General features: G+C 41.7%; 2 protein-coding genes across 3 annotated transcripts in view; one reads left to right on the plus strand and one right to left on the minus strand.

The window, feature by feature from the left end:
* Positions 1-9243, minus strand: part of nbas (NBAS subunit of NRZ tethering complex) — a 112773-nt gene extending 103530 nt beyond the window's left edge. For both annotated transcript variants that reach the window (XM_058056689.1, XM_058056690.1), the window contains exons 1-8: positions 9110-9243; positions 8690-8741; positions 8569-8605; positions 7586-7663; positions 7218-7265; positions 7095-7138; positions 2444-2577; positions 1511-1644 (exon numbers count right to left, since the gene is read on the minus strand). In XM_058056689.1, coding sequence (XP_057912672.1) covers positions 1511-1644; positions 2444-2577; positions 7095-7138; positions 7218-7265; positions 7586-7663; positions 8569-8605; positions 8690-8741; positions 9110-9202 — 620 coding nt within the window. In that variant the 5' untranslated portion in view covers positions 9203-9243. The remainder of the gene's footprint in view (positions 1-1510; positions 1645-2443; positions 2578-7094; positions 7139-7217; positions 7266-7585; positions 7664-8568; positions 8606-8689; positions 8742-9109) is intronic.
* A 192-nt stretch (positions 9244-9435) lies between these two features.
* Positions 9436-16313, plus strand: ddx1 (DEAD (Asp-Glu-Ala-Asp) box helicase 1). Its single transcript, XM_058056626.1, has 26 exons — positions 9436-9534; positions 9634-9685; positions 9761-9824; positions 9896-9925; positions 10002-10098; positions 10194-10241; positions 10418-10504; positions 11171-11254; positions 11336-11412; positions 11535-11607; positions 11765-11841; positions 12310-12424; positions 12497-12635; positions 12842-12902; positions 12969-13067; positions 13135-13224; positions 13313-13501; positions 13644-13695; positions 13767-13913; positions 13988-14079; positions 14391-14463; positions 15004-15076; positions 15156-15198; positions 15266-15361; positions 15443-15563; positions 15925-16313. Exons 1-26 carry the CDS (start codon positions 9519-9521, stop codon positions 16053-16055), a joined length of 2226 nt encoding a protein of 741 aa, XP_057912609.1. The 5' UTR covers positions 9436-9518; the 3' UTR covers positions 16056-16313.
* Positions 16314-16330: the final 17 nt, after the last annotated feature.

Consider the following 16330-nt stretch of genomic DNA (forward strand, 5'->3'; position numbering starts at 1 on the left):
CTACAATTATTGCTATGCGGCTGTAGGAGGACGACCAGGCATAAGCTCCATGCTGTAAAAACCAATCATTTAACAAAAATAAGCCTCACAGTTTCTGGGGTAAATCTGCACATTTCTCCCTCGACTTAATACCTGACTTTCCCCCAGCGTGCAGCACAGCCATAATGTAAGATGAACATCTCCCCTCCCCATGTCGAGGAGTGCGCTTTCAACACTGCTTGGAGGTGTTGCAGCAGAATTGCATGAAAGCTTTCCACTAATGCTCAATTAGAACTCAAACAATGCTGAATTCGAACGGGAAAGCCTGCACTCATGCTATCACACACCCGCCATCGAATTTCCATCAATCAATTATTCTGAATGTGTGTCTCATTGAAAAGGATGGCTGTATTTGGTATTCATAAGCACGGGGTCCATCTTTGCATTTAGATGAAATGATAGCATTTTACCACAGCTTTCATGCACTTTCTAATGTGTAGTATGTGTGTAGTACGTGCGCTGCTAGAAATGCTCCAATCAACGCCTCTATTCAATTCACCGCAATCCCCTTTAGTCACCGCATGCGTCGGCAATTACGCAGTAATAGCTATGGTTTTTTTATGAACTCCACAAGCTTGAAGGTGATGCATGTGAAGTATGCAGCAGCTTTATCTACCTCTGCATGCGCTTTAAAAATGACACTGCTCCATTTTTGGTGTGTTACCCTCGTCGTATTGATGTACTGTACTGGTGCTGCATTGCATTAAAAGTCAAGGCCTCATTTGCAAACTGGAGTACAAAAGGCACAAGAAGTTCACCAATTAAGACGCTCCAATCAGGGTTTTATGCTGCCGATTCCGATACCAATCATCCATGTACGAGATCCACGATACCGACAGCGATTACATACATTAACTGTAGATTTTTCGATGTAATGGGTAATTATTTCAAGTGCCACCCGCGAGCCAGGGATGAGATCCTGCCCCAAATGGAGAAGTTTGAAGTCAGGGCATCCCTGCTTAGGGACCCGACCTCGGATAACGTAGAAGATGGATGTATGGATTTTTGGAAAAACATATTCGAGTGAGGGAGCGATGTTTGAAGCGCAATGGAGCGAGCCACGACTGTAAACCTAATATGATGTTTTTCTTGACTGTTCTCAAGCTGCTGCCCACTACAGTCTTCTGGCAGGCTCACATTGAAAACCACTGATTTAGAGGTTCATTTTGCCCAAAACTCTAACGTTAGACTCCAAACTGCCATAGGTTGTCTTTCAAAAGTCATCTTGTTTCCTCCTCAGTAGGGATTCGCTGGATGAGCAATTTGCTACATTACCGCTATTACAACATTGGTTCTCTTACTGCTGTGCTAATAAATGACCAAGTTAACAGCACTGTAGCTAGCTGGGGGCGTCATTAACTGCCATGACCTTTCACGTTTCTGTAATAAAAATTGTCCTGCCAATAAACACCCCGTCCTAAATTAGCTGACTTCATTTGTTGACATGCGAAGGCACCCCGCTGACGCTCACCTGACCAGGTAGCTCTTGAGCCCGCCCCCGTACGTGAGAACGAGTAGCTCGGCCGACCACTGAGCGCCGCCCGTGTACTCCAGGAAAATTAGGCCTGCCACGGCGCAGCTGAAATCTCCGGGGAAACTCAGCTCCTTGAAAAAAAAAAACACAACGCGAGATGTGAAGGTTGACGTTAACACACACACACACACACAGAGAGAAAGCCTATTTGTCACTTCTTTAGGTTCACCTACAAAGAAGTAAAGAAAAATGGGAGAGAATAGCGTAATTTTCCTTCAAATCCTTCTCCTTTCTGTCACAGGGAGGGTCGGGAGGGCAGAGACAGACAAGAGGATGGCAGGCTGGGGAAAAAAAAAGAATGGTGGGGTGACAATACCATGTGGCACGGGGGGGTATTAAAGTGTTGGATGAGGGATGACTGAAGGATAAGAGGAGGGAGAGAAAAAAAACGGATCTAGGGAGGCCTAAAGGAGCATTAAGTGTGTGACACATTAAAAATGGAGGGAAAAGGAATAGGACAAGAGAGGAGGGAGGAAAGAGACAACAGGGAATGGGAAATGGAGGGGGGGGGCGGGGTTGGTGCAGAATGAAAGTGATGAGAAAACCCGCCCTGACTGACAGCGTCACAAAGACTTTTTCTTGAACTGAAGTTTTTGACGACGCAATCTGTGCGATGCCTTCAAAGAGAATCCGAACTTTACAAGTACTTCAAACAACAGAAAAATGATTGCGGTATTAATGAGGGGATTGGAGATGCAACAAATTCAGTCATTGGCGTTGAAATCTTGTGCATGCTAACAGAAAATGGATGATGTTGTTTTCACCTCTAAATGCAGCACACACACACACACACACACACACACACAAAGTGTCAGCATTCAGTTCTATTCATTGACTGAAGAAGCAGTACCATGAAAGGAAAACAATTACCGGCTGGATGACAAACAGCTCGCTGCCCACAAGGTCGAAGAGGCGCACTGTGCCCGTGCTGTCCGCAAACGCCAGCAGGGCGCAGTCGTGGCTCCAAGCCACCCGCCGCCATTGGGGGTTGGGGTCCTTTGGAACTGCAGAACAACATCATCAATTAACAGGAAATCTTGTTGAATTCAAATCATCCCTTTATCCAACATCCTCGTGTGCTGTGATGTATGCTAATTTTACCGCCACGTGTGGCTGGGACTAATTTACAAAAGTGGCGTATAAATCGTGTAAGGTATAAAAAGGTACACGAGTGCTTGAATGCATCGCTGATCTTTTCTGATCAGTTTTATGTTTTATGGCTATTTTTCACATAGAAATGCTCTCTTTTGCTATAAAACACAACACTATTCATTCATATCATTAAGAAAATATCTAACATTTTTGTCATAAAATGTTTTGGAATTTCATATTTTGCAAAGAAAATGGCTAGATGATAGAATTTGCTAAAAAAAAAAAAAGCTATATTTTGAAACAAAATGCAATATTTTGTCATGTAATATTACATGTTGGAATAAAAGGCTCAATATTGTCATTAAAAAAAAATCTATATTTTTGAATGCAATGTCCAAAAATTGATTTGCTGACAACATGCCGTATGAAAAACACAATATTTTGTCATAAAATGCTATTTTTTAAATAATTTTGAAAAATAAAACAGTATTTAGTATTTACCAAATATTATTGTTTTGTATTCATACATTGTGTTTAATATCTATTCATTACTGTATATATAATATATATTCTTTATATTTAAAATGTATGTGTACATATACAGTATTAGTAATATTTAATATAGTACACAATTATATATTATACATATTAGAATGTTGAATAGAATTTTTTCATTAACTAATATTTAGATTTCTTGATATAATAATAATGATAAGAAGAAGAAGCGAGAGCGATGAGTTATGACTGAAAGGAAGCTAGACGTTGTTGTTATTAAGCTCGATGAGTGAATAATCTCCCATTGCCGAGATGCTGAATACAGTTGACGGAGCTCAGTAATTGTTTCTCAAGCATACACGGGTCCACGGTCATCATGACTGGGTGGGGGGTAGGGTGTGGGGGGGTGATAAATCCAGTTTTACTGAAGTATTAGTCTACTGTTTCCCAAGGTGCTGGCTCAGCAGTGCAGCAAGTGATAAAGCACATCCTGACCCAGTGGCGCTTCTGCATCATTTGGAGGTGCAAAGACGAGTCGCTGCATCGTAGATGATGTCCTCAATGTTTTATCATTGATTGTTTAATGACTGATGGACAATTAGAATAAATGACGGCAGCCATGTTGCTCAAGCTTGACACACATATGCTCGCAAGTCCCTGAAAGCTGTGGACCAAATTTTATACTAGTTGGCCAAAATACCCTCAACCTGCAGCAGGTGTTCTGTAGCACATATGGAGCTATATGACAAATGTTATGGAGGTGTCAAACAGCGCCACCATGTGGTGTCTTTGTCGCTACATAATTGTATAACACACATATACAAGCATACTGTGTGTACACTGGACAAGAGTCCTTTGTTTGTAGCGCCCCCTATGGGTTGTTCAGAAAATGCCCTGGAATACATACTGTATAATATATACAGTATATGAAAGTTTTATGGTAAGTGGTCAATGACTTATGGACAATTAGTTGCTCAGTGAGGGTGGCACGGCGGTCGAGTGGTTAGCGCGCAGACCTCACAGCTAGGAGACCATGGTTCAATTCCATCCTCGGGCATCTCTGTGTTCTCCCCGTGCATGCGTGGGTTTTCTCCGGGTACTCCGGTTTCCTCCCACATTCCAAAAACATGCTAGGTTAATTGGCCACTCCAAATTGTCCATAGGTATGAATGTGAGTGCGAATGGTTGTTTGTCTATATGTGCCCTGTGATTGGCTGGCGACCAGTCCAGGGTGTACCCCGCCTCTCGCCCCAAGACAGCTGGGATAGGCTCCAGCACCCCCCGCGACCCTCGTGAGGAAAAGCGGTAGAAAATGAATGAATGAATGCATGAGTTGCTCAGTGGCGCCCCTGTGGCCCTGCAAGTACGTTCGACGTGACGGCGGCCATCTTGCCAAAATTTGACACACGTGTCCTCGTCAGTCCCCTAAAAGTGCGTACTAAATATCGTGGTGATTCGCCTAAGCGCCTTAATGTTACTAATTTTACTGTTTTTTAGAGGTGTGTGAGAAATTTCAAGTCAATACGACTTATGAGCTTTAACAACAGCGCCGCCAGAAAAATAATAACCCAGGCAACGCAGTCGGGATGCGTGTTTTGCCAAATTCCCACCCTTTTGTGTGCAGCGAGCTCAGGAGTAGAAGAGCAGACTGTTTTGCGTTGTTTATGTCTTTCAATGCAACCGTCAGCTCGGATTGGTCTAACAATGTGAAACACAATACGCCGCCGCCGGTTCCCTGCCTGCTAAGCAATAAAGTTATGAAAATGAAGTTGTTGTTGATATCACATATCACATAATGGCGCTGCGGGCATTTATTGTGTGGAATGAGTTGGCTGAGCAGACGCTGCCGCCGCTGCTGCTGCTGCTGCAACCCCTGGTGGGCAATGCGGCCCCCGAATAAAAAGCAGACGGATGACGGGGGGAATTTGAGAAGAACAAAAGAGGAGGAGACATAAGGACGCTGAGGGTGACAAATAATTATTCCTCTCGGTATCCACTGAGAGAAATAATAAAGCGAATGTGAATACACGGAGCATTATGATCTTTTTGGGGTCTATGAAGGTGTACCTAATGTTATGACCAGTAACTGTAGAATGTTTTCTTCCGTTCCACTCTCATGCTGCCAACACCTCCCCATTATGAATTGTAAATGGCGTGTAGCTCCACGGCGGAGAGCACTCCATTTCCACATAGATAGCTTTTTTTTGGGGGGGAGCGGCGGGCGCTAGAAAATAGGATGTTGTTGCCGTTCTTTCTTTTCTGTGACAGCGTGGGTGGGAGACGGGGAGAAATTCAACCAACGGACGACACGTCTTCAATCTAAAGCCTGCGAGATACTTTTAAAATCCCAGCTCAACAGTCATGAATTATATAAAACACACACACAGGTAAGAAGGCATCGTGATCGTGCACCAGACGAGCGCTAAGGGGACTCCTCCATTAGCGGCAGATGCTTTTCAAAAGGGCGGCGTCACAGCAGAATCCATTAGGACAAATCTCCATGAAATGAAATAAAATGAAAAGAAGATGAAATGGAAAAGCGAACAGAAATGGAAAAGCGAACAGAGGCTTGGGAGGAGGGATGTAGTCCCCATAATGGGGGCTGCTGGAGCTCAGCAAAGAAGAACATATGCATTTCATGACGTGCTATGTCCCTCCAGCTGGTGCTACAGACGCATCATACGTTGCAGGCTGAAGTTACACCTGATCCAATTGGCCAGACCTACTGTGTATACATAGATCTTCTTCCAACATTCCCAGTAATAGTCGGCATGTGCGCCGTCAACCACCAGCTTTGCCACATCTTGCCGGCTACTGATCTCACAGAAAAACTTGACCTGGTGTCTTTCCAATCATTGCCACACTATCACTTAACGCCATCACTACTGTGGGGCCCCAGGACGCCATTTGCAGCTTGTGTATGAGAGTATATGACTAACAAAAGGGCTCACTCCGTTCATGCCGTTGTTCTATGGAACCAACACACCAATCCTCTTCCTGCCTGTTTGGAGGTGGGAGATGACATCCCAGGTTATTTTTAATATACTGTAAATAACCTTGGGGGAGGGGGAAGAGTGACTTTTTACAAAATTAAAATATCAAAGTGGCCTCCCACACCCTTTGGTTTTCGATATGCGGCCATCGGTGGAAAAAGTTTGGACGGCCCTGATATAGAGTAACTCAACACCCCTCATATTTCAGCAAACATTTTTATTGCAGTACAATCCTCCCTCGTTTATCGCTTTTAATTAGTGATAAGTTAATTTCTGAAAATTAGGATTCCTCATTTATAAAATGTTATATTTTAGAAAGCCTTAAAAATATATATTTTTACATTATTAGAGCCCCCTAGACATGTAATAACACCCAATAGCCACCTGTATTACCAAAATAGTCCAAAATGTACACAATTAAGCAAATTGTATGTAGTTTTTACCTAAATTAAGTATTTAAGCATAAAAATGAAGTAAAAGTAAAGTATTCAGAAGACGCATGTGATAACGTGTATTATTCTCCACGACTAGTAGAACACGTGACTGCAATTTGCTACACCGAGGAAGGACAACATCACTCTTAGTTAACCTTTCTTACCCCTCTGATGGCAGTACGTCACAGAAAAGGAAAGTGAAAGTGAAAAGCAAAGTGAAATTAGACATTAGACACGCCCAACAATGGCAGCGTGCCCGGTCCGAGCCGCTCAACCCCCAATGATAGATAAAGATGGTATCCTTGAACATGTGAAAGGATCTGCTCCTATGATGTTGACAGTGATAACTAAGCAAGACAATCACGAGGATTGGTTTTCTCTTTGTATCGCAAGTGAGAACACAACAACGTTAAAGGCTGTGGACCTCCTATACTACAAAAAGTGTGTGTTTTTCGAGTAGTCAGTGTACGGCTTGTATAGCAGCGCACTATAAATTCTAATGCTTACCCTGGCACTTCCCAATGACCGAGCCAAAGTCATCTCTTACAGACCTGAAAGGGAAAGACACAAAAGTAAAAACACACACACAGGCTGATTAAGTTGTTATTGACTTTGTGTTTGTGTAATTACCTAATCTCCACACACTGGTCCTGAACCACAGCCAAGAGTTTGCCATTACTGTGGAGGAATATAACAAAGAAGGGGATGTTAATGACAGAAAATGAAGCTCTTATTAGGCTGTATGTGCGCATGGGTCATGTTAAAATGGCTTAGAATGTTAAATACTGCAGAGACTGGCTTCACAGGGAATAAAAAGAGCAACAAGATGGATTCAGGACGACGCCATGAAGCACATAAACACAAACTAATGGACGGCAGAGATATTACTTTGCACGGCTGAATCGATAAACAATCAAAATACAGCCTTTTTACCCGGGCTGGTGTAGCTGTAATGAGTATAATTAAAAGTGCAGACGTGTGTGCGTGTGTGTGTTTACCTTGCAAGCACCAGCTGCCAGTTGATCTGTTTGTTCGCCAGCCGGATCAGACCGAGGGGCAAAGATGAGCTGGAGGGGCTGAAATTGGTAGCATGAAAACAGTCAAAAAATTAACACATTCCAATATATTAATATTAACAACACTGCAATTATGATGAGTTTTGGTCTTATTTAGATAAAATGGAGGCATTCATTTCACTCTTTTTCTCCAAACAGCTTGATTTTCCCACCTTAAATTGTGTTTCTTTCGAATAAAAGAAGAAATATCCATTCAATAAATATTTTACACTTGGATTATCTTGAATGAGTGTACATTTTCACGAAATTCTACAGTCCCCATCACAGCCACAATGCAGTGCAGTTCAACGCCTAGCCACCAGAGGCCGCCAAAGACACTAGAAAACGTTCCAATGACGTCTCTAGCATGCAACTATTTTATGAACTAGCTGGTGCTGCTATTGACATTGTATTTCATTCAGATATTAAATGTTTTATCCTGTAAACATTCCCATATGTAAAATTAAAAGCCATTAATTAAAAACAGCATTGGAGGCAGTAAATACAATAAACAATCCTGTGATAACAGTATTTACAATTTCCTACCACGCCACTAGAGGCCGCCAGAGACTATTTAAAATAGGAGTAACGCTGTAATTTCGTTGCCTTTTTGTGAACAGAAGAAAGTACGATATTTTCGTCCTGAAATAATAATGCATCATTATTTAAAAAAAACAACAACACGCCTTCATACAATACATACATACTGCATTTACAATTAACGATTGATTTAATTGAATAACAATGCTTTGGTACTATTCATGCACTGTATTCTATATAGAGCTGTTTGTAATATTTTGACTACCTTATTACCTTATAACTACATAACGATACAATCGTTTCATTGTAGCATATTAAACATTTCTAAAGTAGTGGTCACTGATTGTGTTATGTAGTAAGAATAGGAGTGATGATAATGACCTTACCTGTACCACAAATAGCGCAAGATTAATCTGAATGGGCCTGGAAGAAATGTGGGAGTTTGCATACATCTGTTTTTAGTCTTTTATTTTTATTACATATTATGAAAAGTTAGGACAGACTTACCCGTTGCTGCTCTTGCAATAAGAGACGTGTCGTGTTCTTTGTTGCCTCGTTGCTGCAAATGTAAGATAGTGAGAGTTGAAATATAGGCTTATGTCGATTGTTTTTATTTCAGTATATGGATGCAAACGTGCATTATCATTTAAAGATGAATGCATTTCTTTGAAAAGTACACGTATTTTGAGGGCTTTTCGGAGGTAAATGCATCCCCCTCAAAACTTGACGTTAGTAGTAAAATCTATGAATAACTATAGTTAATAAGAGTCGATAGTGAACCTATAGAATGTCCATGCTACGTGGCTCTACTTGCCACTGACCCCGATGTTAACAAGTTCACGTATAAAGTCGACACTTGCAAGCAACCGCGGCAGAAAAATGTTAAAGCAAAAGCTTAGCATAAGCAGAAAGTCATTGCCGACTAACCTGCGTGTCAGTCTCAGGAGGCCATTCGGTAATAACAAGTAAATCGTATAAAATGTTTTCATCTTCGCCTTCATGCAAGCTATCTTCCGCCATGTTGCCAATGAGAGCCAGCTGTCAAAACTGTCTACGGCAAGTCGCGTAGGACAAACCGTATAAGTGAACCGCGTTTAATTAAAGTCAGAAACGATGTATTATTAACAATAGTTTGCTTATACAGAATTACCTTTTTACATAAACTTTGAAAATTATTTATTGTAATTTACATAACCGAATAAACGCTGAAAAACACTTTGGAGTGTTTCTCATAACCGGAACCAATACTAAAATGTTGTATCTACGTTCCGCAAAACACGTTGCACCCAGTGTGAAGTTCTGTACACGTTACATCCGGAAGATTCTCGAAGCAACAATGGCAGCCTTTTCTGGTAAAACCATCTCATATTTCTTGTACAGCGTTAACGTAACGACTGATAATAACAACTTAAGTGTGTTTAAGTGTTAAGAATGACTTTCTTGTCCTGCAGAAATGGGCGTTATGCCCGAAATCGCCCAAGCTGTGGAGGAAATGGACTGGTTGTAAGTCACTTTGCACTTTGCACCGTTTTTCCATGCACAAGTTGTGTTTAAATTGTTGCAATCGATGGATTACAGGCTTCCTACTGACATCCAAGCTGAGTCAATTCCCTTGATTCTAGGCGGAGGAGATGTCCTGATGGTAATCATTAGCATGTGTACATGTGTCAATGTTGTTGCACCGTTTGACAAGCTTTTTCCTTCCTTCCCAAGGCTGCAGAAACCGGTAGCGGTAAGACAGGAGTGAGTATGGACTTCCGCGTTGAATCCAAAATGTGACAAATGTGAAACTGTGACGCATGTCTGTTTTCGTTCTCAGGCATTCAGCATTCCTGTCATCCAGATTGTGCATGAAACGCTGACTGATCAACTGGAGGGCAAAAAGAGTAGAGCCAGCATCAAAACTGGTGGAAGTGGTGAGAATGTGCTGCATTTTATTACATCGATTTTAATTACAGTTGATTATAGAATCATATTACAGTTTATGAACAATAATTTGTCTTCTTTTCAGTTTTCAACAACTGGCAGATGAATCCTTACGACCGCAGCGCTGCCTTTGGTGAGAACAGCAAAATGCACAGCACAATAATCTTTTATTAGCATTAATTATTATTCATTTTATCATATTATTATTATTATTATTATTATTATTATTATTATTATTATTATTATTATTATTATTACATGTTTAATGACTTCAATTTGGTGGTGGGCTTTGCTTGTTTTTCTTTTCAGCAATCGGGCCAGATGGATTCTGTTGCCAGAGCAGAGAGTTTAAAGAATGGCACGGCTGCCGCTCCACAAAGGGCGTCGTTACCAAAGGTATACACACATATTTTATTGTACGGTGGAGTTGGTTCAAATAGCAAAATATGGTGCACTACTTTGTTGCAACCAGAAGTGGCGCTTTTGAGTCAATCCTCGCTTTATTCCGATTTGAAGAACAGCAGCATGACTTGGAAATCATTAATCCATTAATCAGGGTCGTGGGGGTGCTGGAGCCTATCCCAGCTGTCTTGGGGCGAGAGGCGGGGTACACACTGGACTGGTCGCCAGCCAATCACAGGGCACATATAGACAAACAACCATTCACACTCACATTCATACCTATGGACAATTTGGAGTCGCCAATTAACCTAGCATGTTTTTGGAATGTGGGAGGAAACCAGAGTACCCGGAGAAAACCCACGCATGCACGGGGAGAACATGCAAACTCCACACAGAGATGGCCGAGGGTGGAATTGAACTCAGGTCTCCTAGATGATCGCCATGCAGCCATAACTTGGAAATGATGAATTGTTTTCACAACATATAGATATCTGCCAATCAATAAAGTATGATTTAAAAAAGCAAATCGGTATCTTTTCTAGTAGTCACCACTGTTGACTTTCATAGAAAATGAGGAGGATGTCTTAGAAAGCATAACTCAGCAGCCAAGTTTGCGTCAGTGTTTACATAGCAGTACAACTCATTTTGTGCTGTATTTAGGGAAGTACTACTACGAGGTGACCTGTCATGACCAGGGGCTGTGTCGCGTGGGCTGGTCCACCAGCCAGGCAGCCCTTGACTTGGGTAACCTTCTCTTTTTACACACATAACATTTAATGCCATTTATTGCTTGTTGATTATTCTCTTTTTTTTAATACTCTCCAGGGACTGATAAATACGGGTTTGGCTTTGGCGGAACTGGGAAGAAATCAAACAATAAGCAATTTGACAGCTATGGCGAGGTAAGGGGATACATACAGGTAAGGGGCGAGGTAAGGGGATACATACAATATGTAAATATTGTATGTATATTGTATCTGTGTTATCGACATGTAATTAATGATGTGTTTTTCAACTTTTACAGGAGTTCACCATGCATGACACCATTGGATGCTACCTAGACCTGGACAAGGCCCAAATTTCCTTCTCCAAAAATGGTACGACGATGTATTGTTTTGGCCACAGTATTAGGTACACTTGCAGTATAAAAAATGCTCAGCTTTTATTGTATTAAATAAATGTACCATTTTTGTGTAGGTGTACGTAATGTTGTGGTCCATGTAACTGATCCATGTTTCTTTTCCAAATAACCAGGAAATGATCTGGGTTTGGCTTTCGAGATCCCCCAGCAAATGAAGAATCAGCCCTTCTTTGCCTCCTGTGTGCTCAAGGTATCAAATTATTATGGCAGGGGTGTCCAAACTAGGGCCCGGTGGCCTTTTGTGCCTTTTTATTGGCCCTCTGCTCATTCTGGAAATATAATTTGACAAGAAAGGGTTAAATAAATAACAGTAAAAATGCATTATTTAAAAGAATACGCTGGTAATATGAGAAAAAAAATCATTTTAGTAGCATGGAGTTGAAATATTAGATATATATTATTAAGACAAAATACATTATAAAAGCCGTAATATTATAAAAAAAACAAGTAATTTGTAGAGGGAAAAAGTTGTGCTATTATGGGAATAGAGTCATAATATTCCAAAAGGAAAATGTACAAAGATTGTTCATGAAGAAAGTTGAAAGTTTGTCTTAAATATATATAACTTCATAGTATCGCTTCGTGTGTTTATTTATAATATCAGCCCGACTCACAACATGCAAATTGACTTGTTTTTTTAACAAATTCCGTCTTCCAGAACGCAGAGCTCAAGTTCAACTTTGGCGGTGAAGCCTTCAAGTATCCGCCCAAGAGCGGTTTCGTAGCCTTGGATCAGGCTCCAGAGGGCCAGACTGCCAAGTCTTCACAGACAGGTGTGTTAGACGATACGAAGCCCGGGGTGTTACGTGTGTGCTGTGCTCTAACCGTGGTGTGTTTTTGCGCAGGCAGCGCCAAGGTCAGCCAGGCCAAAGTGTCCGCCAACGCACCCAAAGCTCTCATCATCGAACCGTCGAAAGAGCTGGCCGAGCAGACCCTCAATAACGTCACGCAGTTCAAGAAATACGTGGCCAACCCCAAGCTCAGGTACGGAACACCCAGACTAGCTGATACTTAGCCTTGTGGAGCTTCTTACATAGTAGCCTTTGCATGTATGTTGCCCTCACTGGAAAAAAGTTTAGACATAAGCTATAAAAATATAGTGACACCGGATCATGTTTATATACTGTAAGTACTGTATGTGTATATGGTACATTGAATAAACGTGAGTGTTGTACTTTGTGGCTGTGCAGGGAGCTGCTGGTGATCGGTGGCATGGCTGCCAAAGAACAACTGGCTGCTCTGGAGCAAGGCGTACGTGTTCTCCGTTTGGTGTGCACTTCCTGTTTTCCTTTTCATTCAATGTGTCTGATCCGCCAGGTGGACATCGTGGTGGGAACCCCCGGCAGACTGGACGACCTCATATCCACCGGGAAACTCAGCCTGTCCCAAGTCCGTTTCCTTGTCCTGGATGAATGTGTACGTAGCCGTGTATTATTATCTAGATGTTCACATCTACAGGAATATTGACATATTTTGCTTTTAGGACGGCCTCCTGTCAGCGGGATATACAGACTTCATCAACAGGATCCATAATCAGATCCCTCAGGTGACGTCCGATGGCAAACGTCTGCAGGTAAGACGTACCCGACGTACCAAGACGACTTGCATATGTACAGGGATGCTATTCATCCATTCATGCGATTCATCCTCCTCGCCTCCAGGTGATCGTGTGCTCGGCCACGCTGCACTCCTTCGACGTGAAGAAGTTGTCGGAGCGCATCATGCATTTTCCTACTTGGGTGGATCTGAAGGGCGAGGACTCGGTGCCCGAGACTGTCCATCATGTGGTGGTGCCCGTCAACCCCAAGGCGGACCACCTCTGGGAGCGCCTGGGAAAGAACCACATCAGGGTGTGTAAACGCCGCTCTGGACGCTGCAGTATTACAGAATATATATGGAGTATATTACATATTTAAGAAAATTTTACTTGTCCACTACTTGTTTTTTTCTGCAACAAAATGACTTAGGTTTGTTTGTTTTGTTCTGTTCTAGACGGATGAGGTCCACGCCAAAGATAACACCAGGCCAGGCACCAATTCAGCAGGTGGGTTTTCCCAACCACCATAGTAACTCACTATATTAACACAGTGCAAAATAATATTTTGTCTATTAAAGAAATGTGGTCCGAGGCTATCAAGGTACTGAAGGGCGAGTACACGGTGAAAGCCATCAAGGAGCACAAAATGGACCAGGCCATCATCTTCTGCCGCACCAAGATCGACTGTGACAACATGGAGCAGTACTTCATCCAGCAGGGAGGAGGTACTAGAAGATCTCATGGAGGAATCTTCCAAACTTGGAGGGTTTTATGCACTAATATGATTCCTTTGCATCAGGTCCAGACAGTAAAAACCACCAGTTTTCCTGCGTTTGTCTCCATGGTGATCGGAAGCCCAATGAGAGGAAGTATAACTTGGAGTGCTTCAAGGTAAAGGAGTGCTATTTCTCCTCCCAGCTTCAGTGTTCCTTAGAGCAGCGGTTCTAAGTACCGTTGTTGTTCGCGACCTCCACTTAACATTACGCTTTAGCTTTCTTGCAGGTTAATTATGTCACATTTCTGCAATATACTTATTATTTTTATTATTAAAAATGGATCTGGTGTTTCTGAGCACTTGTAGATGGAACAGACGTACCACCAGTGGTGCTTGTACCACAGTTTAAGAATCCTCCTATATTTACCAGGCTTACGTTGTGTGAAAATAGAGTGGAACCATCTTTAAGGTTGTTTTGTGTCCCCAGAGGAAGGAAGTCAGACTCCTGATCTGCACAGACGTCGCCGCCAGAGGGATCGACATACGCGGCGTTCCCTACGGTAACACACGCAACATCTGACTTATGATAAAAAGTATAACTTTGAATCATAAAACACTGATATTGTTATCTTTTTATTCTTTTAAAAAGGCTATATATGTGTATAAAATGGGTATTGAAAGCCAATGCATTGTTTGTGTCCACATTTCACAGTATGCCTTTTTGCCGTTTTTTTGTTTGTGTTTTTTTTTTATAAATGCCACACTTTGCCACATTAATCTAACTATAATAACTAATAATAACTAATTAACTATAATGATGAAAATGGTAATATTAATGATAATTATAATGATGGTAATAATGATAAAGATTATAACAATAATGATAATGATAATAACAATAATAATATTTCAATGACAATAATAACAGGGGAAAACAAGACAGCTTCAGTCTACTCCTTTTGGGCTTGTTATCAGATAGTTGAATACAAATGTAAATAATGGAAAGTTATATTTTGATTGATGTGGGAAATGCACTGTAATGTTTCATATATTTTGCCCAAATAAAGGAAAAAAAACAAAAAAAAATCTTATGTCTGCAGTGATTAACGTCACCCTACCCGATGAGAAGCAGAACTACGTCCACCGTATTGGCCGCGTGGGCCGAGCAGAGAGGTTACATCCTGTTTTGCATGATATTTGTGTATTATCTACCTCCTGTATTCATGGTTTTATTCCCTATCCCAATATGCAGAATGGGTTTGGCCATCTCCTTGGTTGCTATGGAGAAGGAGAAGGTAAGGCCGGACGTAACAAAGCTTTGTTTTAATGTTCAAATGAGCTGTATTGCTTTGGGTTGCACAGGTGTGGTACCATGTCTGTCCCAACCGAGGCAGAGGCTGCTACAACACCCGACTGAAGCAGGATGGAGGCTGCACTATCTGGTACAACGAGAAAGAGGTGCATCATCATTATTACTATGATTACATCCAGGAAGTCCACTTACTTCATTTAGCTTTTGCATTTTACCCCCGATAATAGCTCCTGTCGGAAATTGAGGAGCACCTCAAGTGCACCATCACCCAATGCGAGCCGGACATCAAGGTACCGGTGGACGACTTTGATGGAAAGGTCACGTACGGCCAACGCAGGGCACTGGGAGGTACATGTGTTGCTGTTTTAAGCTCTTCTTTCATTATTATTATTATTATTATTATTATTGTGGACTTGTTGTACATAGATTTAGCCTGCCATTTGGTTAACTTTAACCTCGCTGTAGCAGCCACCACAGAAACATGTTCACCACATTGTTGTGCTGTATGGTTGTCGATTTTATCCTCAGTCTTTTGTGCTACTTTTGATTTTTCTTATTTTTTTTCCCCCAACATGTGAGTTACTATCCGTTTTGATCAACCTTTGTGATGTTTGATTTGTTTGAGATGCCCTGTACTTAACGTTATCACAGATAACTAGTATTACGTTATCACTGGAATACTAACCGCTCGGTTGTTGTCGTCTGAAAGGTGGCAACTACAAGGGTCACGTGGACGTGCTGGCCCCCACGGTGCAAGAGCTGGCCAGCCTGGAGACGCAGGCCCAGTCGTCTTTTCTCCGTTTGGCGTACTCGCCCAACCAGCTCTTTAAAGCCTTCTGAATGCAGATTGGCTGCCGTCCCTCAAGCTACCAAACAAACATTCATAATTTCAATTCTGTCGCACTGAAGAGGGTTCCCTGCAAAAAGGCCTTTTACTGCAGAGTTAGAAAAATATTTTCCTCTTGCAAATACATAAGCAGAATTTTTTTTCAGATGGATTTGCCTAGTAGAGGTATTTATTTTGGAGTGAGTGGCTGCAGAGTCTGTGCATTTTGCTGCATCAATGTTTTCCTTTCTGAAATAAACAGTGGAGGCCAACAGTGGAATATTATCCA

The sequence above is a fragment of the Doryrhamphus excisus genome, chromosome 19 (assembly GCF_030265055.1).
Source record: "Doryrhamphus excisus isolate RoL2022-K1 chromosome 19, RoL_Dexc_1.0, whole genome shotgun sequence".
Taxonomy (NCBI): Eukaryota; Metazoa; Chordata; class Actinopteri; order Syngnathiformes; family Syngnathidae; genus Doryrhamphus; species Doryrhamphus excisus.